The sequence below is a fragment of the Carcharodon carcharias genome, chromosome 7 (assembly GCF_017639515.1).
Source record: "Carcharodon carcharias isolate sCarCar2 chromosome 7, sCarCar2.pri, whole genome shotgun sequence".
NCBI lineage: Eukaryota > Metazoa > Chordata > Chondrichthyes > Lamniformes > Lamnidae > Carcharodon > Carcharodon carcharias.
In genome coordinates this window covers 21,106,278-21,133,729 of record NC_054473.1, presented here as the reverse complement: position 1 = coordinate 21,133,729, position 27,452 = coordinate 21,106,278, and the positions used below count along the sequence as shown (strand labels likewise).

General features: G+C 44.7%; 1 protein-coding gene across 4 annotated transcripts in view; it reads left to right on the top strand.

Annotated features, from left to right (window-relative positions):
- The window catches only part of LOC121280146 (copine-9-like), a 409,662-nt gene that overhangs the window by 372,646 nt on the left and 9,564 nt on the right, over positions 1-27,452 (top strand). For all 4 annotated transcript variants that reach the window (XM_041191835.1, XM_041191836.1, XM_041191834.1 and 1 more), the window contains 3 exons: positions 7,008-7,135; positions 8,148-8,250; positions 11,156-11,213. In XM_041191835.1, the coding sequence (XP_041047769.1) occupies positions 7,008-7,135; positions 8,148-8,250; positions 11,156-11,213 (289 nt within the window). The remainder of the gene's footprint in view (positions 1-7,007; positions 7,136-8,147; positions 8,251-11,155; positions 11,214-27,452) is intronic.

Genomic DNA, 27,452 nt, shown 5'->3' with positions numbered 1-27,452 from the left:
TATGCAGCTGGTGAGAAGGTAGCTGGTGCTGGTGCAGATGGCGCTTGTGTTGCTTCTGCTCCAGCCCCTCATAAAGGTGTAAGGTAGAGCTGCATAAGCTGCTCCAATGCTGTGTTGAAGCCTGGCAACAGGGAAGTGCAGCTGAAGGTGAGTGAAGTACTAAGCAGGTGAAGTGCCTTCCAAGAAGTTGATGATCATCTGTCAAACTGTGAAAACACTCTCTGAGAGCTTTGAATCTCTCACCTGGCCATGGCTGGAGCTCTTCAGTTTCACTGATCAAAGACTTCTGAACTTTACAGTTCCGCTGAAAAAACACATTCACCGTGGTGATCCTGGCGAATTACTAACAAATCAGGAAACAATTGCCCTGGCTGAGAAATCAAGAATTGAGGGTTAAAACTGGTCTTAATTGGCTTCTTAAGTACCTAAATTACTTACACAACAGATCTAAGGAGGTTCGCGTCTTCAATTTTACCCCTCAGAAAGCCAGTAGAGGGCAGGAGGATAATGGGATCCTGACCAGATAGCAACTTCAGAGGATTTAATATTCAGTAGCATTTGCAATTGTTCATTTGCAGCAAAACTTGATGAGGGATAGGATACAGGTTGGACAACATTCAGGTTTGGGCTGAGAAGTGGCAAGTAACATTTGTGGCATACAAGTGCCAAGCAACGACCATCTCCATCAAGAGGGAATCTAACCATCGCCCCTTGACGTTCAGTGGTATTACCATCCCTGATTCCCCACTAACAACATCCTGGGGGTTACCGCTGACCAAAAACTGAACTGAGTCAGCCATATAAATACTGTGGCTACAAGAGCAGGTTAGAGGTTGGGAATTCTATGATGAATAACTCACCTTGTGACCCCCCAAAATCTGTCCATCATCTACAAGGCACAAGTCAGGAGCGTGATGGAATACTCTCCACTTGCCTGGGTGAGTGCAGCTCCAGCAGTAATCAAGAAGCTTGACGCTATCCAGGACAAAGCAACCCACTTGATTGATACCCCATCCACAAACATTCACTCCCTCCACCACTGACGCACAGTGGCAGCAGTCTGTACTACCTACAAGATGCATTGCAGTGACTCACCAAGGCTCCTGTGACAGCACCTTTCAAACACATGACCTCCACTGCCTCGAAAGGTAAGGGCAGTCGATGCATGGGAACACCACCACCTGCAAATTCGCCTCTGAGCCACATACGATCCTGACTTGGAGCTATATCACAGTTTCTTCACTGTCATTGCATCATATTCCTGGAACTCCTTCCTGTAATCCCCCAAACACATCATTCTTTTGATCTAACCTCTTGTGTAATACCCCTCCCTTTGCCCAACTGATGCCCTCAGCTACCTTGGCTCGATGGTCTGGAATTCCCTCCCTAACCCCCTTAACTCTCTACATCTCTCTCCTCTTTGCTCAAGCTCTTGGTTTTCGCTCTTAATACCTCTTTCATTTGCTCACTGTCTATTTTTTTCATTTCTTGCCAACATTCTGACATACTCTGACTTCAGGCTCTCTTTTTATTGTTACATTTTTTAATTTTATGCTCAACTAGGCAAGGGATAACATAAAGGGATAATTTCCCTTTAGCACAGTGTCATTGTCAGGTAATCACAGTCAACCAAAAGACAGCTATATTTGGGATAATGTTTTATTTAGATTTCCTCCACATCATACTTTATCCACTGTCTCAAAAGAGCAATTTTTGCTCAATTATGATACTAACCATCTTGAAACCTTCTGTAGCCATTAGACCTCACAATGCCATCATTAAATTTCTGTTGCCTCCAAATTAACACTCTACAACAGATTAGATACGTACAGCATCTGACACCTTTTCATGTGCTCTTTTCTTGTCTTCAAGTAGTCACTTGGGCAATTAATGGTCTCTGCAGGGAAGCCATCTGTTGCCTTTCTTCAAAGAATAATCCCGATACTTCTTTATCTTTGAAATACTCTGCTTCTACAATCATAACACTTAGCTACTTTCTAAACTATTACACTGGAACACTGCGCCACCCAGTTTCCTGTTAAAAAAACAGAGTAGTTTTCCTCGGGCTAGAATAAATCTATATTTTTGAGATAAAAAAAGTGTTGTAAATTGGAGGGTCCAGGGATTAAAATGTCTATTTTGAGAAATTGGAGTCATTTGTATTATGCAAGTGCTGAAGTGTCATGCTTGAATTATAATTCATACTGAACATTGTACAATTGTCAAATATGCAGTATAGGAATAAGGGCAGTCTTTGTATTGGTATTGAAATTGTTCTGGGACCTCCTTTCCTGGAGATACAGAAGCAGAAATTCACCACGAGCAGTGGCTTAATACAGGCAGTATTGGATCAAGCCACTCATTATACACAGCGCTGCATATTCAGTTCCATTGACTCCACTAGTCATTGTATAGGGATTATAGGGTTGTAAGAGATTATAGGGAGAGAGGGGAGTTGTTCTGGATGGGTTTAAACATAAGGTGAAAATATTTGATGTAAGTCAGCGAGAGCAATGGTGGTGGGTAAGCAAAACTTGATGAGGGATAGTATATAGGTAGCATATTGACAAAGGTCATGGACCCCAATCAAACCAACCTTCCACTGAGCATCAGTCTGAATATTATATCACAGAGAATATCTACATGTGCTTAAAAGTATTGCAATCATCAGAATCTGCATTTTTGAGGAATCTAATCCTCTGAATTCAGGAAAATGTATTGTTTGTGCAGACGGGAGATCCATATTTCTTACCTTCTATCATTACTTTTCACCTGCTATTTTCACTATTCTTCTCAGGGTCAGGAGAGACTTTGGTCTGGATTTTTACAGAGTCATTGTTATGACTGCAGCCAATGTTACTCACTGAGCAAGCCAAATCCCAGAGAGAAACTTGTCTCACTGATCCTAACTTTTTCTGTATTTGGAAACAAGGGGAAAGCTACTAATCCCAGAAGCATAGAATCCCAGTAACACTTTTAAGATTTTAAAGTTAAAAGATTTAGTAACAAGAAGAAAAAAAATTTAAGCACACCAGATTAAAATTACAAAGTTAAAACAGTCCTACAAAACATAGCCCCAAAATATCTGCTTGGTCAGAATACACAAGTAAACTACTTGGTAACAGTTCCCTTGTAGATTTTGACCATAACAATCCAGTGATGATCCAAGACAAAAACTGCTGCAACTTTAATAAAGTACACCACACTACTTCTCACTCTCTTCCACTCTGCTGTGGAAAGCCAAAGGAAGTTCAGAAACAGACTGCTTTCTGGAAACAAAGACTTTTCTGGCTGGAAACTGGATGGCTGCTTCAAATTCACAACTTTTGTCAGCACAGAGCTGGTCTCAGGACAAAAACAGAATTACCTGGAAAAACTCAGCAGGTCTGGCAGCATCAGCAGAGAAGAAAAGAGTTGACGTTTCGAGTCCTCATGACCCTACTCCGCCGATGCTGCCAGACCTGCTGAGTTTTTCCAGGTAATTCTGTTTTTGTTTTGGATTTCCAGCATCCGCAGTTTTTTGTTTTTATCTCTGGTCTCAGGACATCTCCCCCACACAGCCAACTACAACTCAACCAAACATCCTTAAATATCCTTTTCCCTTTGATCTTAGACCCCATTGTCCTATGTACCTCTTTGAACTCAATTTTTCTAAAATATGAAAATCTTTCATGTTTTCCTGTTGCCTGCACTTTTGGGTAAAAGAAAATGTAATAATCTTCCGGTATTTGCTTATGAAACTTTTGTAAGTTGTAAAAATCCCTTGTTACTTCTAAACTCCCTTTGAAATTTAACAGCTTAAAAGTCAAGTCCTTACCTATCACCTAACGAAAATTTAAAAACCCAACCTATTTACTCATACATTCAACTTCACCATAGTTTCTCATTGCAAATGCATGCACCTAGCACCTTTACCTTCATCTCCCTGCTCCCACAGACAAGCTGTGTTTACTAATCTTGTCCCAGTTTAATTACACACACACAACCTTCTTTACAAATTATCATCATATTCCCAAAAATATTAAAAGAAATAACATCCATCTTCACAGTCAGGATGACTCGGGAGCCCTTTAAATATGGCGGGAAGTTCCCAATTCTGGAATTCCAGACTCCATTCCTAGGCTGTCTGATTTTTGGGAGTGCCTTTAAAGGTGCGAAATGGTTCCTGTCAAAATCCTGCATCTGGCACTCCTGACCTGGCTGGCTTCATTTGGAGATGGGCATGTCCTATTGCTCTGCAATTTTAATGAAGTCGGGCCAGGTTTTAAAGAATCATGGTTCACAGCCCTCAGGATGTTTTGAAAGGTAACTTCTAAAGGTAAGTCCACCCACCCTTTATGGCCCTTCATGTTCCCATGCCAAGCTGTGTCCTTCCACTCACCCTTGTGGACACTCATGTCCCCATGTCAAGGTCAGCCCTTCCACCCACACCCCATCCACACACACACACCACCACTGCCCCCCCCCCCCACCCCAGCCATGGCCCCCTCATCATCCCCATGCGAAGATATAGGACTTCCATGCCAATTAGTTCTATACAGCGTATAGTGGGTCAATGAACCCTATAGTGTCAGCAGGATGTGTTTAAAAAGCTTTTTTATAAAGTAATGCATTCATAACTTTCTACTATGTTGAAAAAAGTCATTTTACCACAAGCCAATAAAAGTGTGAATCATCCACAACTGTTTGAACAAGGCTAATGGTTGACTGGGCTCTCAGCCATGCCTCATTATGTATGCTTGGCAAAGAGCCAAGACATCCATAACAGAGCTAAAACACCTGCGCCCCAGAACTCTCTGAGCTTTGCCGTCAATTTCACCATGCTTTTTTTACGCAATGTTAAATGGTTTCTCGGGTTTGTATTTCTTATTGATTCTTTAAAGGATCCGGTTAATTGACACTTTTATTGGCTTGTAGTGAAGTTACTTTTTTCAACATAGTAGAAAGTTATGAATGAATTACTTTTTAAAAGCACTTTTAACACATCCAACTGTCACTCTTGGGTTCATTGGTTCTATACAGTGTATAGTGGGTCAATGGGCATGGAAGTCCCATGTCTTGGCATGTGGGGTATGAGGGGCCAAGGGGTGGGTAGAGGGTCAGAGCTTGGAATGGGGCATGAGGAGTTATAGGGTTTGGGTTGGGGAGGAGTATGAGGCGGCATGGAGAGTGTTTTGAGGGTGAGGGATGAGCACTGGAGGGCCTTTGTATTTTTATTTTAACTGGAACTAAGTCCCACTGCACCGAGGCAGGCCTTTTAAACAGCCCACCTACACATCAGGCAGCCCTTGTGGCTGCCTCCAAACTTTTTCCCAAGTCAACTGGCTTGCACCTGCCCCAGGCAATGAAGATCCCACCTCTGCAGGCACTTTCTCCTGAGGTGGGCGGGCCAAGCTGGGAATGTTCCCGACTCTCACTATCCACCTCAAGGATGAAAATCCAGGCCTTTAACTCACACTACAGTTGGTGAAGTAGCTCTGCATTCTGTTATTTGGTACCACTTGAAGGAGGAGAGGGACCAATGCAGCATCTTGGCAATGGCAACTGACATCAGAAGCTATGTTGGAAGGTATCAGAGAGAGAGAGAGAGTGTGCAGCAGAGGCACAATGTCGGAGATGGGCAAGTCAGAAAGTAGACCTGGGCCAATGAGAACAAAAATATTTATTTGTGCATACATTGGTGTTTGCATGCAAATGACTTCTTTCAAAACAAGCCAGAGCACATTTCATCCACCAGGTTATAGTGTGTAGTGCGCAAATTGTTCACAGGGTTCCAGGATTTTAAACAGACAGTACTTATGAGGCTTTAGAATCCAGGTATTTAATCATGAGGTTCAAGAATCCAGCACACAGTACAATCATTAGGTTCTATGGGATTTTCTTGAGCATTCTCTTAGGCGTGCTGGTTCATGGGGATGCAATAAAAATTGAACAACAGGTGAGGCTAGCCATTTCACACTGGTACTATGCAGCAGCAAGACGAGTGGTATTCTTGTCTAACAGGATGCTGCCATCAAGCCAAAAAGACATTCTGCTTACCACACAAATGAGTAATATGGTATATGAATTTCAGTGCCGATGTGATGCCAGCTATGTAAGCTATACATCCCAATGACCGGGGTTTCGTATCAAACAGCAAGTCCCTTTGGCTGTTCACAATAAGCAAAGTATTGACCTTACTCAAGCAACTCATGCTTGCAAAACTTAGAATATAGTATCCAACATTGGATGTGATTGCACAATTGGACAATACTTAATAAACAATCCTGATTACGCTAATAATTACACTAACAACCAATTCAAGGTTATCAGTCAGGCTTGCAGTGTGGCTTGCTTACGCATGCCAGAAACTACATATATTCACATGCAGGACCCTGATCTTTGCAAACAGAAAGAACATGTCCATGTATAGCACCTTTTTGAACTTAACAAAAGTTTTTGGATAGCCATTCCCTGGGCCATTCCCCGTGGCAACACCTTGACCAATCAGAGTTGACCTGCCTGGTTTGAATTTAAACAGAAGCTTGACAGTTCCCTGGTGCATTCGCCATAGCAACACCTCTACTAGAGTCTACTTTCAAACAAATCAGCACCTTCTTCTCTTGCAGTATAAATTGTTGTTCCCTTTGATTTGATATTCTTGCGAATCTGTCCTGATGAGTGCAAGATGAAAAAATTCAACAGCATGTCTCTTTTTTCAACAATACTCAATAAAAATTGGAAAATGAGGTGGGATGGAATGCATGCCTGTAAAAAGGAACCCCCCATCCAACTTTCTCCCACATTTTCAGACTTATCTGATTTTCCAGCATTCACCCCTTAGTCAATCCATGGCACCTGGGCATAGTCCCAGAAAAGCTTTCCCCCTTCAACTAAACATATATACCACCCATAATTTTCTACAATCTGACACATGGTACTATAAACTCACAGGCATGTTCAGTGTTTTGGAATTCTCTATTAGGGTTCTTAAATTTACTCATTATTTACATCCTATCTTCCTTCAGAATTCAGATCCAGAGAACCCAAACTGCAATGGGATTGATGGGGTTTTGGAGGGATATTACCAGAGCCTGCGTAGAGTACAACTTTATGGACCAACCAATTTTGCACCAGTCATCAATCAGGTTGCCAGGTAGGGATGGAAATACACTGCCATGATGATAACACATTCCATGTACATTACTCAAATCAATTTTTTAAACCTCTGTGGCACAAAAGAATAGGGGCTTTCCAAACCCCAAAGTAAACTCCAGCTGTTCGTTATCAGTGTATTTTCATTTATTTAGAAAGTCTAAATGAATGTCATAGACTTGAATTGCAAAGTTGATAGATTATCATGGTTATTTAAGATTTTCTGAAGAATCTTGTTGTATAACTGGGAGGAAGTACTGGTGTTATTCCTTCTTTGACTCCTACTTTATCACACTCAAAGAAATGCTGGACACCTCACTAGACCAGAGCCGAAAGGAATGTCCGTCTTACAAATGTACAAAATGAAAAAAATGCATATTTGTAAGTAATGATGTTGGTATTCCATTGCAGTACTACAGGGCCTAACACTGACCTAGGCCATGAGAAGTCTGAAACCATTGCTGATTGGAGGTTATTTAACAATTTCAAGTGTTTGGCATAAGCCATGTCCGCAATTACTGTAGACTGGCTTTAAGGTGCCTTTTACTCCGCAAATTTATTAGGATGTTGCTTATCTGCTTCCTGATCAGCCTGGGTCATAGTAGCTAGCAGTAGTCACCCAGTTGCTACCAGAGCAGTCAGGCCTAGCATTGCTGCAATCAGCAATCATTCCACTCGCCTACAGTTCTGCTCTGCCCCTTAAGACCACCTTTTCTCTGAGCAGTCAGACACGTATAATACATGATCCAATCACCACTTCTGACTAAATAATCCATGCTTTGGTGAATGGTGATCTCCTAACCTAATGTTATTCATAACAGAGCCCGGAAGGTACTTGTGAGCCCCTGTCCCTTACTATTATTGCCATGTTGTTTGCAAGGTTCCACCCACAACCGGCAGCTTTCTGGAGCCAGAATGCACAGTATGTCAATAGAGGTAAATGTTCGGATAGTGGCTATGGGCAACATCATAGTAAGTAAACCTGTTCTAACCCATCTGCATTTATGTTGTAGGTGTGCAGCACCAGTAACTGACGGCTCTCAGTATTTTGTGCTATTGATTATCACAGATGGGGTGATCTCAGATATGGTACAGACTAAAGAAGCCATTGTTAATGTAAGTAGTATCTAGAAAAATAGATATAAATATCATTAGGTTAGCAGCTGGAGCATATAAAATTTTAGAACAGAAATGTAATCAATAGACATTCACTGTCCCAATTGCAAGGCAACAGCAGCATGGTTGGAGAAGCTCAGCAGGTCTGGCAGCATCGGCGGAGAAGAAAAGAGTTGACGTTTCGAGTCCTCATGACCTTTCGACAGAACTTTGTTTTGGATTTCCAGCATCCGCAGTTTTTTGTTTTTTGGTTGGAGAAGCTGTCATTCAAAAAAAGGTATTGAATGGAGGCCCCATCTACCTGATCAGGTGCATATAAAAGCCCATGGGAATATTCAAAGAAAAGCACCGTGTTCTTCCAGGTTTGAGGCCAACACTTATCCCTCAATCAGCATCAACTAAACATTTCAACTGATTACTTGTCTCATTGCTGTTTGTGGAATCTTGCTGTGTACAGATTGGTTGACACATTTGCTTACATCACAGTACTAGTTGCAAATTAGTTCAAAAGTAATGCATTGTGTTTTACGCCAACCTGCCTCTTGCCCATTTTTGAGTGTTTCGAGCATTTTCTGGTTCAGGTTTGCAGTAACCGCAGCATTTTGCTTGTTACATCCATGGCAGCACTCTCACTTCTGAATCAGAAGTTCACAACTTCAACTCTCAAACCAGTGACTTGAGCACCTAATTTAGGCCAGCATTGTCTTCCAGGTGACACATTAAGCCAAGGCCCCTCTGCCCTCTTAGGCAAACATAAAAGATTCCATGGTCCCCAGTGTCCTGGCCAACATTTATACCTCAAGCACATCACTAAAAAACTGATTTTGTAGTCATTATGACATTGCTATTTCAGAGAGCTTGTATGTACATTAACTACCAAGTTTCTTACATTACAACAGTGATGACAGTTCAAAAGCACCTCAGTAACTGTCAAGCACTTCTAAGCGGACTAAGGTTGCAAATACAAATGCAAGTCCTTTCTTTTCTTCTCTTTGCTTAGTTGACAGGCAGCAACTAAGACAATATTTAGAAAACAAAGGATTACAAAAAATATTTTCACAAGTCTTTTTTTGGCACAATGGAAGTTTGATTCAGTATCTATTTAGGTGTTTGTTTTTCACAGATTAATAAGTATTCAAACTAACCTATGGAGTATTTTACAATCAGTCCAGCACACCGGCAGTTCTATGAAATTTATGGTCTATTTTACATTGGTGGAGACAAATGTTACACATTTACTTTTCCATATACAGTTGGCATAGTAAATGTGAAACTATGTTTGATGCTTTAGTGCTCTGCCTACTGCCTGCCCCCTTCATTCCACCACCCCACCCAACATTAACAAAAAGGTAAAAAATAAACACTGCCAGTTGAATATTCCTTTTCATAACACTGATATATGGAAACAGAAAATATGTTATCTATTGGACTTAAATGAAAAAAGATAGTGAAGAAGTGTCCTTTTGGGGATAGAAAGAAATAACATCTTCAACCCATATTTTACCAGACACTTCAAGCAGGAATGGAACAGATTAGTATCAGCTGCCTGTTAACTTTAATACAGAGCAAAATTGGTTGGAATGTAAAACGCATGTTCAGCCAGAACAATCCCTGTTCTTGCCAGGGGCATTAAGTTAAAATCAGATTCTAATCCAATTAGGTGTTTTCATTTTCACATAATCGCTCCAGTGTCTCCTGACTCATCACCCCAGTGTCTTCTGATCCAATCCCACATTGGCATAACCCTAATGAATGGGAGCAGCGGTCTGTGCCATCACCAGCAGCTTCAATCGGGGCAAGATATGTTGATATAGACATCTTAAATGATAAATTGCACAAACTTAAATTTAATAGACCAGTGCAGATGATTTATTTGTAGATTAAGATATAATTTAACAGTAAGTTGCAGCTTGGGCTAAATTTGAAGGATTAACATGGTTTAAATATAGAATAATAGTAGATATCTGAGAGCGAGTTATAGGTTGGAATCTTACACTATGATTATGGAAATGTGTCTGTGATGTTAGCTATTTTGTTAGAATGTGGAAGTCATGGTTGGCATTTATCTATGTTGAGTCTATTTTTTGTCACCATTGGCTGCCATGCTGATGCAGTTAACCATTATGCTGCATATCGACAGTGTATGGTACATGGTAATGCCTACTTAAAGAATAGGTGATCGTGTTGGAATCTGCAAGTTTATTGAGTGATAATTCAAGAGTGATCATTGGGAAACAAGAAAATCCAATATATTTTATAGAAAGAATCATGGAAGCATCATGAACTCAGGCTTACTACAAAATAAGCTTTTGAAGGACATCGAGTCAGCAATAAGCCAAAGGGATAAGTCTTTTTTAATTCATTCCTGGGATGTAGGAATCGCTGGCATGGTTGACATTTATTGCATGTTCCTATAGTTGAGAAGGTAGTGGTGGACATTCTTCTTGAACGACTGCAATGGTTTGATATAACTGCATCATTCATGTTTGTGTGTAACTGGAGTCACATATAGGCCAGAGCGGGTAATGAAGCAGATTTTCTTTCTGCAAGGACATTAGTGAACCAGTTGTTTTGTCTTAAGTGGTCTTCCGACAGTATCATGGTCATGTATTAGCATTTTTATTTCCATATTTTTTAAATGGAATTGAAATTCTCAAACTGCCATTGTGGAATTTGAATTGACGTTCTCTGAATTAATAGTCCAGGCCTCTGGATTACTAATTAATAACATAACCACAATGGTGCCTTACCCATGATTTAAAATTGTTCTAGCACAAACATTAAAAGAAACAAAAATCAAGTTTAAAAGATTGATTGACTTCCTAGTTGACCAGTGGTTTTGTATGAGAAAGCTATATAAGGGTGAATCAATTATACTGCTTCATCTTCTGCTTTCTTTAAACAGGCCTCAATCCTTCCAATGTCGATAATTATTGTTGGAGTGGGACCTGCAGAGTTTGATGGTAGGTATTCCTTCAAAGTTGCTAGAGTTGAGAATCACTACAAAACATGGCCCAGGCTCACTTGTTGTTATGGATAGATTCAAAACGGTACATAGGAGATCAGGTTAACTGAACACTTGACTACTGTATTGTGCTTGGCAGAAGTTTCAGAAGGGACATCATGGTATATTGTAACGTACTGCAATATTGAAGTTTTCCCTCAGGGTAATTTTTAAGAAGATGGGAGTCATCCATCTGTCAAAAATCCTTTGAAAGAAGTTGCTTTTATAAAGGGTAATTCAATCTCTCAATTTCCCCTCATAGGTCAATCCCATCACTGTAGGAATCAGTCTAGTGAGCTTTCATTGCACTCACTCTAAAGCAATTATATCTTCCCTTAGGTAAGGAGACAAAACTGTAAACAGTGCTCCAAATGTGGTCTCAGTAAGACTTCGTCACTCCCGTCCCTTTATAATAAAGGCGAATATACCATTTGCCTGCTGTACCTGCACATCAACATTTTGTGTTTCATGTACAAAACACCCAGACCCTTCTGAATATCGATATTTTCCTATCTCTCACCTTTTAAGAGAGAAATATTCATTTTTTTCCTTCCAAAGTGGATGACTTCACATTTCACCACATTATATTCCATCTGCCATGTTCTTGCGACTCGTTTAACCTGTCTATATTTGGCATTTGGAGATGCAGGGTATCAGATGTAAATTACACTTATGAAAAAATGACCAGGGTTGCTAGGCAATAATAACTTTATCGAAGATAAAGAAATAAGGATAAGGCAAATATATTTCAGCTACTTCTTTGTTTTTTTCTACTTAGGCCAATGGCTGTAAACTTTTTTTTGCCTAGCATCATTACTGGTATCGATAAACTTTCCAATAGGTGTTTGGCTATCTGGGGTGTTCTGAAAAAGAGGAGGAACAATGGAGGATGCATGGCTGCATGAGAGATGCTCTGTCCAACACACACATAGCTGCAGAGGTGGTCAGACCTTACTTTGGCAGATGATTGGTGATTGTGAGGGTTTCCATTTTTCAAAGGAGGCCGAGGCAGTGGATCCAGTGGCACCAGTAATTTGTAGATGGCGAATGCAATGTTGGATTGTTCTTCAGAGGTCCCCCAATCAAAGTACTTCATGCTTTTGGTGAGAGAAGATATGCCCAGCTATCAGCAACCATTCCAGCCTGATGCAGAATTTGGGACATCAAGCTGGGAAGAAATGTGAGGAATCGTCTTTTCATAGTCTTGGCCAACAATGCGGCAGATGCAGAGCTGCTCTGTCTGCTGCAAGGACGCCCAAAACTACTTTGCAGATAGTGCTGGCACTACAATGACAGTCAGCTGTCACTTGAAACTTAGCTCAAACTCTTTGCTGCAATACTGACCAATGATGTGAAGATTAATAGAAACTCACCGTCCTTGCAATCCCATCCATTTCAGCAGCCATTCAACAGGTGGTTGGATGGTAGGTTTTTCCACCATTTGCTGGCAGATTAATGCCTCACATTAGCTTTCTTTAACCTTTGTTTGTCTGTCTTCTTAATCCCCTGCCCTTTCAACCTTGATAATAGGTTGAGATACTTATGAGGTTCTCCACGAAGGCTATCAAAATGTTTGTTACCCTATTGGTATTTATTTCCCATTTAAAGTTTGCTTACAACCAATGTTCTGCACGTCCCATTATTGTGCTCCTATCTATAGTTAAATTATGATAATAAGCTCACTGTGAATAATTCAGTACAAACACCACACCTCCATCTAAATTTGCCTAAAACTTTCAACTCTAAAGTGTGCTGGAAGTGGAAAATTTGGGCTTACAGCTATAGTTGGAAATCCTTGATCTGTTCTTTGTGACGGTCATGTTTAACCATGGACTTTCTGTTATTTTTTTAGGTTTTCAACTAAGTTTGTTGACATCTTTGCTTATCAACTTTAGTCGCCCTTAGCACAGACACAGCATCAGGGCCTACCCCATTCTCACTTTTCTTCTTCATTTTTTGCTTGCACCTTCGCAGCTCTTTTCTTGGTTACTCACAACTGTTTCTGTCACTCTGGCCGGGATTCTCTGCTCTGGTTCATGGTGGGCATCATGGCTGGCGGGAGAGGAAAATATTGCAAGGAGGCCAAAAATCGGTTTTGCGGCATCGTAAAACCAGGTTGTGATTGTTTGCTGCAGCCGCCAATGGCAGGCCACGTTTCTCACCACGGAGTTTCAGGAACGTCATTTCAATATTGTTGCATAAGGTCTCCTCGCCGGAATCATCCCCTCACGCCAGATCATCCAACACACCCGTGTGCAATTAGAATGACATGTTTCACAACGGGATATAAGCGAGGCGCATCTGGCAACCTGCACTTCGCTCCTCACTTCAAGGTTAGCTCACCTACCTTGCGTTGCATAGCGCTCATGGGAATCAGCGCCAAGCTTTGCAGGCAGCACCATTGCTCTTTCTGGAGGTTGTCACAGGCACATCTCTACCTACCAGACCAGGAGCAACGCAGGCCAGGCCTGCAATAGAGAAGGGGGACAAGTGGCCTCACACAGGAGAAGGGGCTGCAGGGCTAGGACTGTACTGGGGATTATGAATGGGGAGGGTTGCATTCAGACACATGATTTGGGGGAAGGGGGAAGTTGAACAGTGTAAGATGGGGATGTGTGAGGTCCACACGGGCCATAGGCACATCCACTTCAAAATGTCCAGGGGCTAACAAACGGACATGCACCAAAAGCACGACGGGATCAAGGAAAACGGGGGGTGGTTGGAGAGGTCTGTGAGGGAAGGAAACCTGAACATGAAGCTCCTCCGAGACAATGGGAAGGGCTTCCATACTCACACAGGGAGGGTCTAAGCTGATCTGGCATTGAGAGCTCAGCGCCGCTATCTTCCAACCTGCAGTGATGGCTCAGTGCTAAATTAAAATGAGGAGAAACACTGCTGGTGAGGGCTCTGCAGGCAGATTGGAGGGCAGCTGCCTGCACTGGGGCAATTGATCCCATTGGCAGGCAACTGAACTGTGCATTCCCAAATGAGGAGTGAGGCATAGCTGAGACATATTAGGAACCTTTCAATGACAATGCAGGGAATCAGGAAAGTGAAGCAATGATGCCCATTCATTTGCGACTAATCGATCTCCTTGTTTTAACCCCTTGTACATAGTGTGGAAATTCCCCAGAGTAATAACGAACTCCAAAGCAATTGGGTCAATGGACAAGCTCCAGAAGCCTGTTAGAAAGTTGGCGCTGGATGGTTTACTGAAGAGAAGCCTCAAGCCCCCCTCAAATAATCTCATTTCCTGAATGAACATTTATCCTCACATTTATCTCCAAGCATATAGTATTAGAGTGCAGTGAATGAGGCTCCCCACACCTGAGCTGAAAGCAGCAACTCCAAGCACCTGGCTAAAGCAATGTCACAGCAGACAGTCATGTTGGGGGGTTCGGGGGGCACGGTGGGGGAACTCGATACGCACCCTGTATCGGCCATCATTTCAGAGACGAATACTCTCAACACAGGAACAAAGCCCTTGACCCCACTTTACCCACATTCACTCATGAGCCATTGACAGAAGGAGGACTTTTGGAGGCTAATGCTGATGCTTGTCTCTTTCTCATTGATAATGCAGAGAGGAGACCATCAGGAAGATGAAGGCTGGATTTATTGCTGCCTGCATTATCACTTACAGGCAGGAGAGAAAAAGGAGAAGGTTGCGATATAGGCACCTGGTTTGCCAAAGGGAGGAGCCATATTGTCAAGACCAAGGGCCATCAGGGACATCTCTTAACGCAGAGGATGAGACTCACAGGCATGTAGGCGGCTCGGAAGTCTACTCCATGTGATATCAAGAAACAGCTGAAGGCACTGGATACTGCAAAGTCCACAGGCCCTGACAACATTCCGGCAATAGTACTGAAGACTTGTGCTCCAGAACTTGCCACACCCCTAGCCAAGCTGTTCTAGTACAGCTACAACACTGGCATCTACCTGGCTATGTGGGAAATTGTCCAGGTGCATCCTGTACACAAAAAGCAGGAAAAATCCAACCCAGCCAATTAGCACCCCATCAATCTACTCTCGATCATCAGTAAAGTAATGGAAGGGGTCATCAACAGTGCTACCAAGCGGCCCTTGCTTAGCAATAACCTGCTCACTGACACCCAGTTTGGGTTCTCTCAGGGCCACTCAGCCCGTGACCTCATTATACCTTGTTTCAAACATGGACAAAAGAGCTGAACTCCCAAGGTGAGGTCAGAGTGACTGCCTTTGACATCAAAGCAGCATTTGATAAAATGTGGCATCAAAGGGCCCTAGCAAAACCGGAGTCAATGGGAATCAGAGGGAAACTCTCCGCTGGTTGGAATCATACCTAGCACAAAGTAAGATAGTTGTGGTTGTTGGAGGTCGATCATCTCAGTTCCAGGACATCACTGCAGGAGTTCCTCAGGGTCCTCAGCCCAACCATCTTTAGCTGCTTCACCAAAGACCTTCCTTCCATCATAACTCAGAAGTGGGGATGTTCACTAATGATTGCACAGTGTTCAGCACCATTCGTGACTCCTCAGATACTGAAGCAGTCCATGTCCAAATGAGGCAAGACCTGGACAATATCCAGGCTTGGGCTGACAAGTGGCAAGTAACATTCACGACACACAGTTACCAGGCAATGACCATCTGCAACAAGAGAGAATCCAATCATCATTGATGTTCAATGGCATTACCATCACTGAATCCCCTGCTATTGACATCCTGGGGGTTACTATTGGCCAGAAACTGAACTGTAATAGCCATATAAATACAAGAGCAGGTCAGAGGCTAGGAATCATGCGAGAGGTAACTCACCTCCTCACTCCCCAAAGCCTGTCCATCATCTACAAGGCACAAGTCAGGAGTATGTTGAAATACTCCCCACTGTGCCTGGATGAACACACAACACTCAAGAAGCTTGACACCATCCAGGACAAAGCAGCCACATCTACAAACATTCACTCTCTCCACCACCAATGCACAGTAGCAGCAGTGTGTACCATCTACAAGATGCACTGCAGGAATTCACCAAGGCCCCTTCGACAGCACCTTCCAACCCACAACCACTACCATCTAGAAACTTGTGATTTTGATGCCTGGACAGACCTGGTGGAGCACTCCAGTTCAGTCCCCAGAGGGTCTCACAGATCATCATGGCTTACTGCACGCTGCACAACCTGGCAGTGTAAAGGGTGGAGGACTGATGACAGATAATGCGATGCAGGAGCTGCATGTCTCCTCCGATGAGGAGGACCTCAAAGGGGATGAGGCTGACGAGTTTGAGGAAGCCAAGGCTGCAGGGGAAGAGGCTATAACATGGGCCAGATGAGGCAGGTGTGCACATGAGGCCCTGATAGCCACCAGATTCCACTAGGAGGGTGAGTTGCAGTGAGTACCCTCTTGGATAAGAGCCTTCCATCATGGGCCAGCATGAGTACCAGCGTTGCAATTCTTCTCATTTTGCCATGCACTTCAATATGAGAGTGAATAATTACACATCAGGCTCATATTGTCCTGATCCTTTGATGGATGGTAAACCCTTGGCAACATGTGTCCTTGCTGAGATGAGGTGCAAACTGGAGGACAGTGTCCTGGCATCAGATGTCAGAAGGTGCTGCCACTTCAAGCATCTCTCCAGCATTTAAGTTGCAATGCACCCTACAAGAGCCAGGAGCTGTTGTACAATCCTCAGTGGTCTCGTAGCCGAATGCCTTCAATGTGATAAGGCTCCTCAAGGAGATCCATTTCAAGCAGCTGAACATGAACTCTGTGTAACATTGATGATGAATCAGATAATTCACACTTGGGACAAGGCAGCCGATGATGTTCTGCTGCTGTGAATCCATTTAAAGATCACTCAGTCGTCAATGGTGCATTTTTCCAAATCACACTGACATCCTGCACTCTCAGTTAAGGATCCTGGGCTGCATTTATCCTCGGTTTAATATGGATACAGACCACCTGAGTATCACGATAGCAAACACTTGCCAGCCAGATATTAAAATGGCTCCTCTTTAAATGCTGACATTGTGCCCTCATGGCCAGCCTGGCCTTTGCCAAGTCCAAAATACACACACACCATGAAGCCCTCAAGGGCATGCATCATCACTAATAAAGAGCAGACTTCAGCTTCAGTACATCCTCACTCCTATCCCCCCAACATTGTCTAAAGCAACCATGTGCACTTCCAGAGCCTGCTCAAAGCCTCTATTGCCCGCCATAAAACACCATTTGCAATTAGCATTAGTGACCTCGGCGAGTGCTGAGTTGAGGGAATGCACAGTGCTGCATCCCTAGTTTGTGATGAGAGCCTTGTCCCCGCAAGACACCCAACCACAGGGTGAGAGACATTCAAAGTTGATGTTCGGGTGCCAGGACTATAATGTGGCTGAGAGAGGCTAGGCTTCATCACCTTGAGGTGGCAAGGTGCCCGCGCTTATTGGTGGCTTATCAGATGTACACTCTGAAAGTTGAAAACGTGGTTGGCTGACACCAGTGCACAAAAGCTCTGAGTATGGACCCATAGCATGAAAACCCTGCCAAGAGACAGAGAGCACATGGATTTGCACAATATATGACCTTCCTCCATGCATGAAAACGGTTCCTTTGACACTGCACCTTCACCTTTCAAGAATGCAGATGCCTCAATCTTACACAGCCAAGAATAAGCATGATATGACCATGCAAAGCATATGAATGAGTTTCATTCCACAAGCACACATAACATTAAGATTGAGACATCACTGACATCAAGAATGATATGCAAGAGGGACACACATTGTGGTGATATGAAAGCACACTACATAGATGAGAGATCCATGATAGTGACATGTGCGATAAGTAGGGGGAGGGGCCATGGTATCACACCTGATTGACAGCAACATTGACATCATAAAAAGGAGGCATACACAAGAGGAGATGGTGCAATCCTGTTTACATTTGTGTACATTACACATGTGTTGTGAAAACCTGTGCCACCGCTGTGCTCCTAAATCTATTTAACTTTCCTAACCCAATGGCTACATCTTGGTGCTTCCCCAACATCCACAGTGGCTATGGAGGCAGCTGCTAACTGTTGCACCCTGTTGTCTGTGATGACCTTGGTGGGTGTCCTCTGGAGGGCCGAGACCTGGAGGTCCCCGACCTGCTTTGGGTGTCTTGCTGTGGGGCAGGTGCACTCTTCTCGGCCTGTGGAACTGAAGGTGATGGGGTCACAGGAAGGGAGGATTTGGATCAGCTGGAGAGTCCCAGAATCACCTGGCTGGATGTCCTTGGGGCGTTCAGCTGCTGGTCCTCCTCCCTATGGGTGCCTGAGGGTCCCTGGCTGACTCCTTGAGAAGAAGGGGCAGCTGGAGTGAGATCAAGGTGCTCCCCCTGCAAACCACCCCCCCCCAACCCCCCACTTTACGTAGCTACTGATGGATGTTACCAAGGGCTACAGCAATGAAGTGCTGCTCCTGCAGCAGTGCAGAACCAATGTCCTGTACCAAGGTCTCTGTGGTGGCCGCTATCTTGCCAGTGTTGACCTCAGTGCTTTGGCATGCCGGTGCTGTCACCTCAGACTGAAGGCAGACGGACTCCTCCATCGTTGGTTGCAATCTGAGGAATGCAGCTGATATCCCTTCCTGATATTCCCTTGACTCTCGCAGCAGCTCCAGCAACTGACTTAGGACTGAGTCCTGAGGCTTGTCATCTTACTTGGACTCGGTTGTGCCCGCCTCCACCTGCTGCGGACCAGATTGTGCGCTGTGCCCATCAGATTGTGACCCTAAGCCTGCTCTTGAACTAGGTCCCACCAAGGTGTGTGTCTCTGTGCTGGTGGAGGGTGTGGGTGAGTGCTGTGACGAGTCTTATATGGTGCTCTCCTCTGATTCCTCATTCGAGGTGTCCTTGGGACTAGAGATGAGGCTTGTAGCTGCCATTGGACACTTACCAGAGGTGCCTGTGAGAGAAAGGAGAGATAATTAGTGCATGACAGGCGACTCTATAACAGGACAAAGCATGGTGGTCTGAGAAATGAGCTCATGCAGAATCCTCATTTGGGTATACATCGCCAGCCTCACTATCGGCATAGGCATGGCCGATGTCCTCTCCAGCTCGATGGCTCAATTCTTGAACTCTGTGAGGACCTTCATGTCGGGCACTCCATTCCTGGTCTGAGACATCCCCCTTTTATTGTGCACGAGCTTGTTCTGCAGATGGAGAGAGTATGAGCAAGATGCATACCAGGGCGGATGATAAGGATGCTTGGCATGTGTGGGTGATGAGGGGACATGATCTCCAGAGTGGATGAGCCCAGGTGGAGATGTGAGCATTTATGAGGCAGTAAGAGGTGATGCCCCTTGAGCTGGCAGCGAGTGAGATGTCAGTGAATGTGTGATGGGCTTGTGAGTGTGTAATTTGAGAGTGATGAGATGGTTGACTTACCCTGGCGGAACAGCTGAGATCATTCACCCTCTTCCTGCACTGGGTGGCTGATCTCTTCTGGACTGCATTGTCACTGACCATCACTGCTACTGCCTCCCAAGCCAGATTGGTCACCTTACTGGACTTCCTGCGGCCAGAGTGGGGGTTGAGGACATGGGCCTCAACTGCGCCCAGCAGACGCTCCAGTGAGGTGTCACTGAATTTGGGGACTGTCGTCTTCTTCAGTTTTGGGGACACATTCTCAATGGAGCAGTCCTAGACTGCTGATATTGAGAAGGCTGTGCGCACCTGCATTTTAACTATGGCACCTGGAGTGAGGAAGCAGTGAGCTGATGGCGGGGCAGGTGAATCAGAAGCCACCGGCCAGTGAACTGGCATGTTTCATGCGTGTGTATAATTAATGAGGCGGGGAGCGACAACATGGTGCAAAAATCCACCCTTGCGGCTGGCTGTTTTTCACACCCGCTTCCACACTTAGTGCAATGGGGGGAAAGTCTGTTTCTTTGACACTCTGCACCAATTTGTTACTATCTCTGCCTCCCTGCATTTCTCACTCTGACTCTAATGCCCTACATATGCTGTGCCTCTTCATCTCCTTAATCTCCTTATCTTTTCTATCACACAGTATTCTTACTATAACTCTCTCTTTCCTGCCCATTAGTATCTTCTGTTTCTCCATTAATATGCCTCATTTCCAAACAAATATCCCAACTCCCTTGGCATTATTTCCTGTGTAACGGCTCACTAAACTTTCTACATTTAGCTTGGAACTAGGGATGACTCCAGGCCCTGTTGACTCTCGCTTTATGTCAGTCAGAGAAAGCATCCTATCTTTGAAGTTCACTGATAGCCTGGAAGCAAACCTCCTGTGCAGAGTATTTCTCTCCTCTCTCGGAGCGGCAGGTATAATTAGCTGGAAGCTCTCACTCTAATAACAATAGTTGGCTGCTGAACCCCTTTGGTGGGAACCGTTGCATGAGAGTAGAGGAACAAGCTGCTGTTTTTTTCGCTTGTCAATTTTATGTGACTGTTTTGGCAAAAGGATAGACAGTTTGGCTGCCTTCCAGCCAGGCTCTACATTTTACAGGTATGATTGACAACTGATACAGGACTCCAATTAATCTACAATCTTGGAAGAATAACCCTGCTCTGCTCTCCACTCAATCTGCTGTTGCTGCCTTCTGTGTATACATTTGGGTGGGGCTGGTGTATGGAGAAATCTACACAAAAGGAATGTTTGATTCTTACAAATGCAGATGTGAGCAATTGCCAAGAAGCATAAGTTCCCTGAAAAAAAAACTCACTGGCCCAGGTTTTTGTCCCCCTGGATTGGATTTGCAGAATCAGGAGATTTCCCGGTGCTCGGCAAAGTCAACCTCTAAAAATGGCTGCCTGTAGGTCGGATTTTTGGGGCCAGCGGGGGGGTTGGTGCTGAAATAGGAGTCGGGTGGTGACCCCGGAACGAGTGCGAAGGCTGCCGGGCATGGAGGCAGGCTGGGTGCAAGGCCTGCCTCTGTGCTCTGGCACTGTGTTTAAATAAATGATAAGTAATAAAACAAAAAACAGCTCTCCCTACTCCCCCCACCCCCACACACTCCCTACGGCCCATCCATGCCAAACAATGCCACCTCATACACCCAGCCCAGCACCATTTGCCCTTTCACCCTCCTCACCTAGTATATTTTGACACTTCCTGGACAGCTTTGACACTTCCTGGACAGCTTTGACACTTCCTGGACAGCTTGACAATTCCAATGAGCTTGTGCGTAAACGTAATCATGTTTAGTTCTAACAATCCCAAAGGGTGCCTTGCCTCTCCCAAAAGGTGTCCTGGGACTCTATCCAAATGGGTACCATGCCTCTCCAAAGGGGTAACCATAGCTAGGCAAAGAATCCATCAAGTTCAGACCGCCTCTTATCCAGTCTGCTCTGTGCATTATGGGATTCACAAGGCTAGGGTTAAAAAATCAGAAATCAGTGGAGGCAGCTGGTGATTTAAATGGCCAGCTACCTCCATGAATCGCACTTGCACGAATCCCATCCCGACTCCAGTTCTGCCCCTACTAATATGGTAAATGCCAGGTTTGGAGGCGGGACTTAGAAATTCTGCCCATTTCCAGGATTTTCATCATGACGGAGAGCCTCTTAGTCATGGAGAAAATCTGGGTCACTGTTAGTTATGATGTTAGATATATATGGCCCTCTATATTCAGTCCAAGCCTTAATTCGGACTGGGGCCCTTGATTTTCCCCTTAATGACCAACCATTTTTGAGTGATAAGGAGGATAAAAGGCTGCTGTCACAAAAAAAAACTACTTGCATTCTCCTCCTTTAAAAAGACTGTTGTCTTTAAGGGCTGCTCAGTCACATTTAAAATGAGTCAAGAAGGCGTGGCTAAATTGTCCATACCATTCCTCACCATTGCTATCCCAAACCCTCTCCAAATGATTACCATTGGAGGTGATAAAGCTGTTGTGTCTTAGGCAGATAACACACTGATGAGGCAGTTTTCTGCACTTCGCCGGTAGAAAGATCTTTTTAGCTCTTTGCATGTTGAGTCAAGATTTGGGTTGTTATTTTTACTCAGCTGTGTTCAAAGTACTGCTTTATTCTCTAGCCATGGATTTCACAATTGGAATAACTCTATTTTGAGGTTATGAAGAGGAAAAGGGGTAAGGCATAGACTGGAGTGCTTTAGAATCAGGCATCACCAAAGCTATCATTTTCTTTGATGTGGACATTGATTCCATTTAGATGTACAGATCAAGAAGGCACAAGGAAAGGGAGAGGGAGAGGACTAGGGGAGCCAACAGAGCAGAGAACACACAACTCATAGCCCAGGATTTTCAGGAAGTAGAAGTTGACTCACCAAATAAATCCACATCATATTTTTCTCTTCTCTCCTTCCAACTCCCCTCACAAAGTCCCAATTTCCTCTGCTTCTTCCAAAGTTCTTTGTTTGCCATGAGCCAAAACCCAAAAGTTGAAAGCATATACAGAAGTGAGCTTGCATTGATCACAAGTTTTATTTACTTTTGAAAGCAACCAGGAACTCTCAATAAAGTCAACTCTCCCTTTCTACAGCTACTTGACAATGGGACTGCCCTTGTGCCAGTTATCTTGCTTATTCTTGTTCCTGACCTGCCACTCCTACAAAGTGTCCCCTGAGAGAGATGAGGTTGACTGATTGGTGGCTGGGATGGTTCCCTTGGAGACCTGAGATGAATCTCATTTCAGGGTATCTGCTCTGCCAGAGAGCCAGCTTCCAGAAGCCAGAGCTTACAGCACCAAGGGGAACATACAAACATAAGAATTAGGAGCAGGAGTAGGCCATTTGAACCCTTGTGCCTGCTCCAAACCCACAGCACTTCAGACCCAAAGCAATGTGGTTGACTCTTAAATGCCCTCTTAACAAGGGCCATTAGGGATGGGCAATAAATGCTGGCCTAGCCAGCGATACCCACATTTCATGAACGAATAAAAAAAAAAGATTATGGCTGATGGGACATGGCACATGGAACAGACTGAACGTGTCCCGGTTTGCCTCTGACTAGGAATGTGAGCTGGGAGTGAATTAGCAGATGAGCAAGCTCTTTCTGACTGGGTCAGTGAAGTTTGGAAACGCAGCAAATATCGCATCTGTGCACACGCAGAGACATTCACAAAAAGGCCTCTCTGTTGACTCAACTAGTTTTCCAGTCACTGGGGCATATAGTAGGTAATTTAAGCTCCAGAAATGGGTAGGTTTGGTCAGGTGGACAGCTAAAATGTTAAAAATTTCAAATACCTTGTTTTGATGAAGGTGGGATGAGCTGATCCGTTCTCAGGAGGAGGATTTGTCAGTAAACCTTTTAAATAGCTGGGTGCCTCCATTTTAACAAGATTCCTATTTTTTCAATGAAAATAGAAAATGCTGGGAAAAGTCAGAAGATCTGGCAGCACCTGTGGAGGGAGAAATAGAGTTAATGTTTCAAGTCCGATATGACTTCTTCGGAACTGAAGAGAGGCAGAAATGTGATGGGTTTTATGTTGTTGACAAAAGGGGGAGGGTCGGGTGGAGCAAAAAGGGAAGATCAGGGATAGGTTAGAGGGCAGGGCCTCTAACCTAACCTCTAACTTGCTCTCTAACCAATGTCTAACCCTTCCTTTTTGCTCCACCTGACCCTTCCCTGTTCAAATCTCCAGCATCCACAATGTTTTGCTTTCATTCCTATTTTTTAACTACTGTGGTTGGAGTTTCGTAGCCCTGGGGAAACCCAGTGGGTAAAGGGAAGTACTGGATCCATCATGTTAGTGCTTATACAGCACTGCTTGTTTTCCAGGAGGAGCAGGAGTGTTCCTTCCAGGCCCAACAAACTACTTCTAAACTCCGACCCTCATCCTGCAGTGATCACCAACCCCTCTACACGGTCTCCCCACCGCTATCTCTGCTCACTGCAACGATCTCTCCGCAACCTCCCCACAATCTATCCACTCTCTCCATGATCACTCTGGTCCCACACAGTCTCTCTATTCCCCCTTCCACGCGATCTTTCTCCACCCACCACCACTAGACCTACCTACTCTGTGGTTGAGATATTGTGCCATCTGTTAATCAGGCTGGCTGTCAGGTGGGAAACCAGAAGAAATAAATTAAAACATGCCCTGGAGTTAAAACTCCACAATGTTCGTGGAAATCCTTACTATCAGATTTCCCGACCATAACTCTCTGCTCTGAACTCATGCCTCAGTAACTATCAGGGCTGCAATGCTTGGAAGTCCAAGGGTTTATATCCTATCTGTGCTGATTTAACTTAACTCTATTTTGTTATTGGTAGAGCCACTATAACTGAGAGTGCCCTCAGGAATCAATCCACCAGAGTTCCTCATCCAGCGACTCTTCTTGGAAGTTGTGTGTGTGTGTGTGTGTGTGTGTGTGTGTGTGTGTGTGTGTGTGTGTGTGTGTGTGTGTGTGTGTGTGTGTGTGTGTGTGTGTGTGTAAGAGACTGGTACTTACTGTCAAAAGATAGCACACAACTAGTGTTAACTTGCATGAGGTAAATAGGCCACCTAATGTAATGGAACCATATCCCCACGAGGGAAAGGGAGAACAAGTAAAGGATATTCACAAAGTAAGAATATGAAAAGAACCAGAAGGTCATTCAAATTGGTCCTTTTCTTTTCCATTGCTTGATTTTCAAAAGGGTGAAATTCCCTCCTAAACCTGGTTAAACCAGGCTCCTTTGTTGAACACCTGTCATTGTTGTACACTTGTCACTTTGTCAAGAATTTAAATTCTATTAAGATGAGAAAAGGGCAGGGTCTGAGACCTTGGTAAGTTAAACCATCCAGTGTGAATTACTCTCATTTGTAGCATATCCCCGATCTTCATCACCTCTGTGCTTGTAAGCTGCTGCTTCAGTGCTGGTAATGGCTGATGAGCAGATTTACTGGGTTGTGAGTGAATTCACACAGAATATCCAAACTTTCTGCCCTAAGGAGATTTCATAACGTGACAGAAGGATTAGGAAGGAACCAAGGTGACTAGCTCATAGATGCCCCAGAGCAAACTTCCTGGACAGTTTCCATTTGCACCAGCTGTGTGTATCTATCATGCTCCCACGAGGCCCTCAACCCAGAGTTGTCTCTCTGCTATCACTGAGCAACTCCTAATAATGTTTGTTTTGCCGTCTGTTCTCTTAGTTGGTGTGGAATTTATTCTTCATGGGCATTACTGTATTTGTTGCTGCTTTTTAATAGCTATGTAGCAAATCCAGTACCAACATTTTCACTCTAGTTAAAAAGGTATTTGTTTATTCATTCATGGAGTTTGAGCATCAATGGTACAGCCAGCATTAATTGCCCATCCCTAAATGCCCTACAGAAGGTGGGAGTGAGCCACTTTCTTGAATACAACTGCATGGCTTGCAAGCCCATTTTAGAGCATAGTTGAGAATCAACTACATTGCTGTGGGTCTGGAGTCACTTTAATGCCAGACTGGATGAGGATGGAAGATTTCCTGCCTTAAAGAACATAGAGAACTGATGGGTTTTGACCACAACCTGGTAGTTTGACAGTCTGATTTTATATTTAATTAATTGCATTTAAATTCCCCAACTGCAGTGGTGGGATTTGTATTCATGACTCCAAATCATTAGTCCAGACCTCCAAATGACTAATCCAGTGGCATAGGGTGGAATTTTCCGTGCCCACTGGCATCAGGCGTCATGGCGAGTGTCAATGAAAATATGGCGAGAAGGTCAAAAATCGGTTTCATGCCATCGTGAAAAACGTTTGTAACCGTCTGCTCCGTCCGTGAACTGTGGGTCACTTTTCCCACTGCTGGACGTCGGGAACTTCATTGTTAATACATCTGCATATCATCATAAGCCCAGCTCGCTGGAATAAACCCCCTCCCCCACCCCCGACGCTGGATCATCCGAGCACATCGGTGTGCAATCGACAACATTTAAAAGGCATGCACCTGGCAAGCTGCACTTTGAGGAGGACCCAGAGGTGAGTGCACAGTAACATTTCGCAGGGCTCATGGGGATCGCCTGTTGGACCTCAAGGTTGAGGTGCCGCGCATTCAGGCACGGGCACAGGCAAGTTGCATTTTCCCTGCTGTCTGACAGTGCAGTGTCAGGGCAAGGGCTGCACTGTGTTTGAGGTGAGCTGTGGGGACAAGGACTGCACTGTGTTTGGGGTGAGTTGTGGGGACAAGGGCTGCACTGTGTTTGAGACGAGCTGTGGGGACAAGGGCTGCACTGTGTTTGAGACGAGCTGTGGGGACAAGGGCTGCACTGTGTTTGGGGTGAGCTGCGGAGACAAGGGCTGCACTGTGTTTGGGGTGAGCTGTGGGGACAAGGGTTGCACTGTGTTTGAGACGAGCTGTGGGGACAAGGGCTGCACTGTGTTTGAGACGAGCTGTGGGGACAAGGACTGCACTGTGTTTGGGGTGAGCTGTGGGGACAAGGGCTGCACTGTGTTTGGGGTGAGTTGTGGGGACAAGGGCTGCACTGCGTTTGAGACGAGCTGTGGGGACAAGGGCTGCACTGTGTTTGGGGTGAGCTGTGGGGACAAGGGCTGCACTGTGTTTGGGGTGAGTTGTGGGGACAAGGGCTGCACTGTGTTTGAGACGAGCTGTGGGGACAAGGGCTGCACTGTGTTTGAGATGAGCTGTGGGGACAAGGACTGCACTGTGTTTGGGGTGAGTTGTGGGGACAAGGGCTGCACTGTGTTTGAGACGAGCTGTGGGGACAAGGGCTGCACTGTGTTTGAGACGAGCTGTGGGGACAAGGACTGCACTGTGTTTGGGGTGAGTTGTGGGGACAAGGGCTGCACTGTGTTTGAGACGAGCTGTGGGGACAAGGACTGCACTGTGTTTGGGGTGAGTTGTGGGGACAAGGGCTGCACTGTGTTTGAGACGAGCTGTGGGGACAAGGACTGCACTGTGTTTGGGGTGAGTTGTGGGGACAAGGGCTGCACTGTATTTGAGACGAGCTGTGGGGACAAGGACTGCACTGTGTTTGAGACGAGCTGTGGGGACAAGGGCTGCACTGTGTTTGGGGTGAGTTGTGGGGACAAGGGCTGCACTGTGTTTGAGACGAGCTGTGGGGACAAGGGCTGCACTGTGTTTGGGGTGAGTTGTGGGGACAAGGGCTGCACTGTGTTTGAGACGAGCTGTGGGGACAAGGACTGCACTGTGTTTGGGGTGAGTTGTGGGGACAAGGGCTGCACTGTGTTTGAGACGAGCTGTGGGGACAAGGGCTGCACTGTGTTTGGGGTGAGTTGTGGGGACAAGGGCTG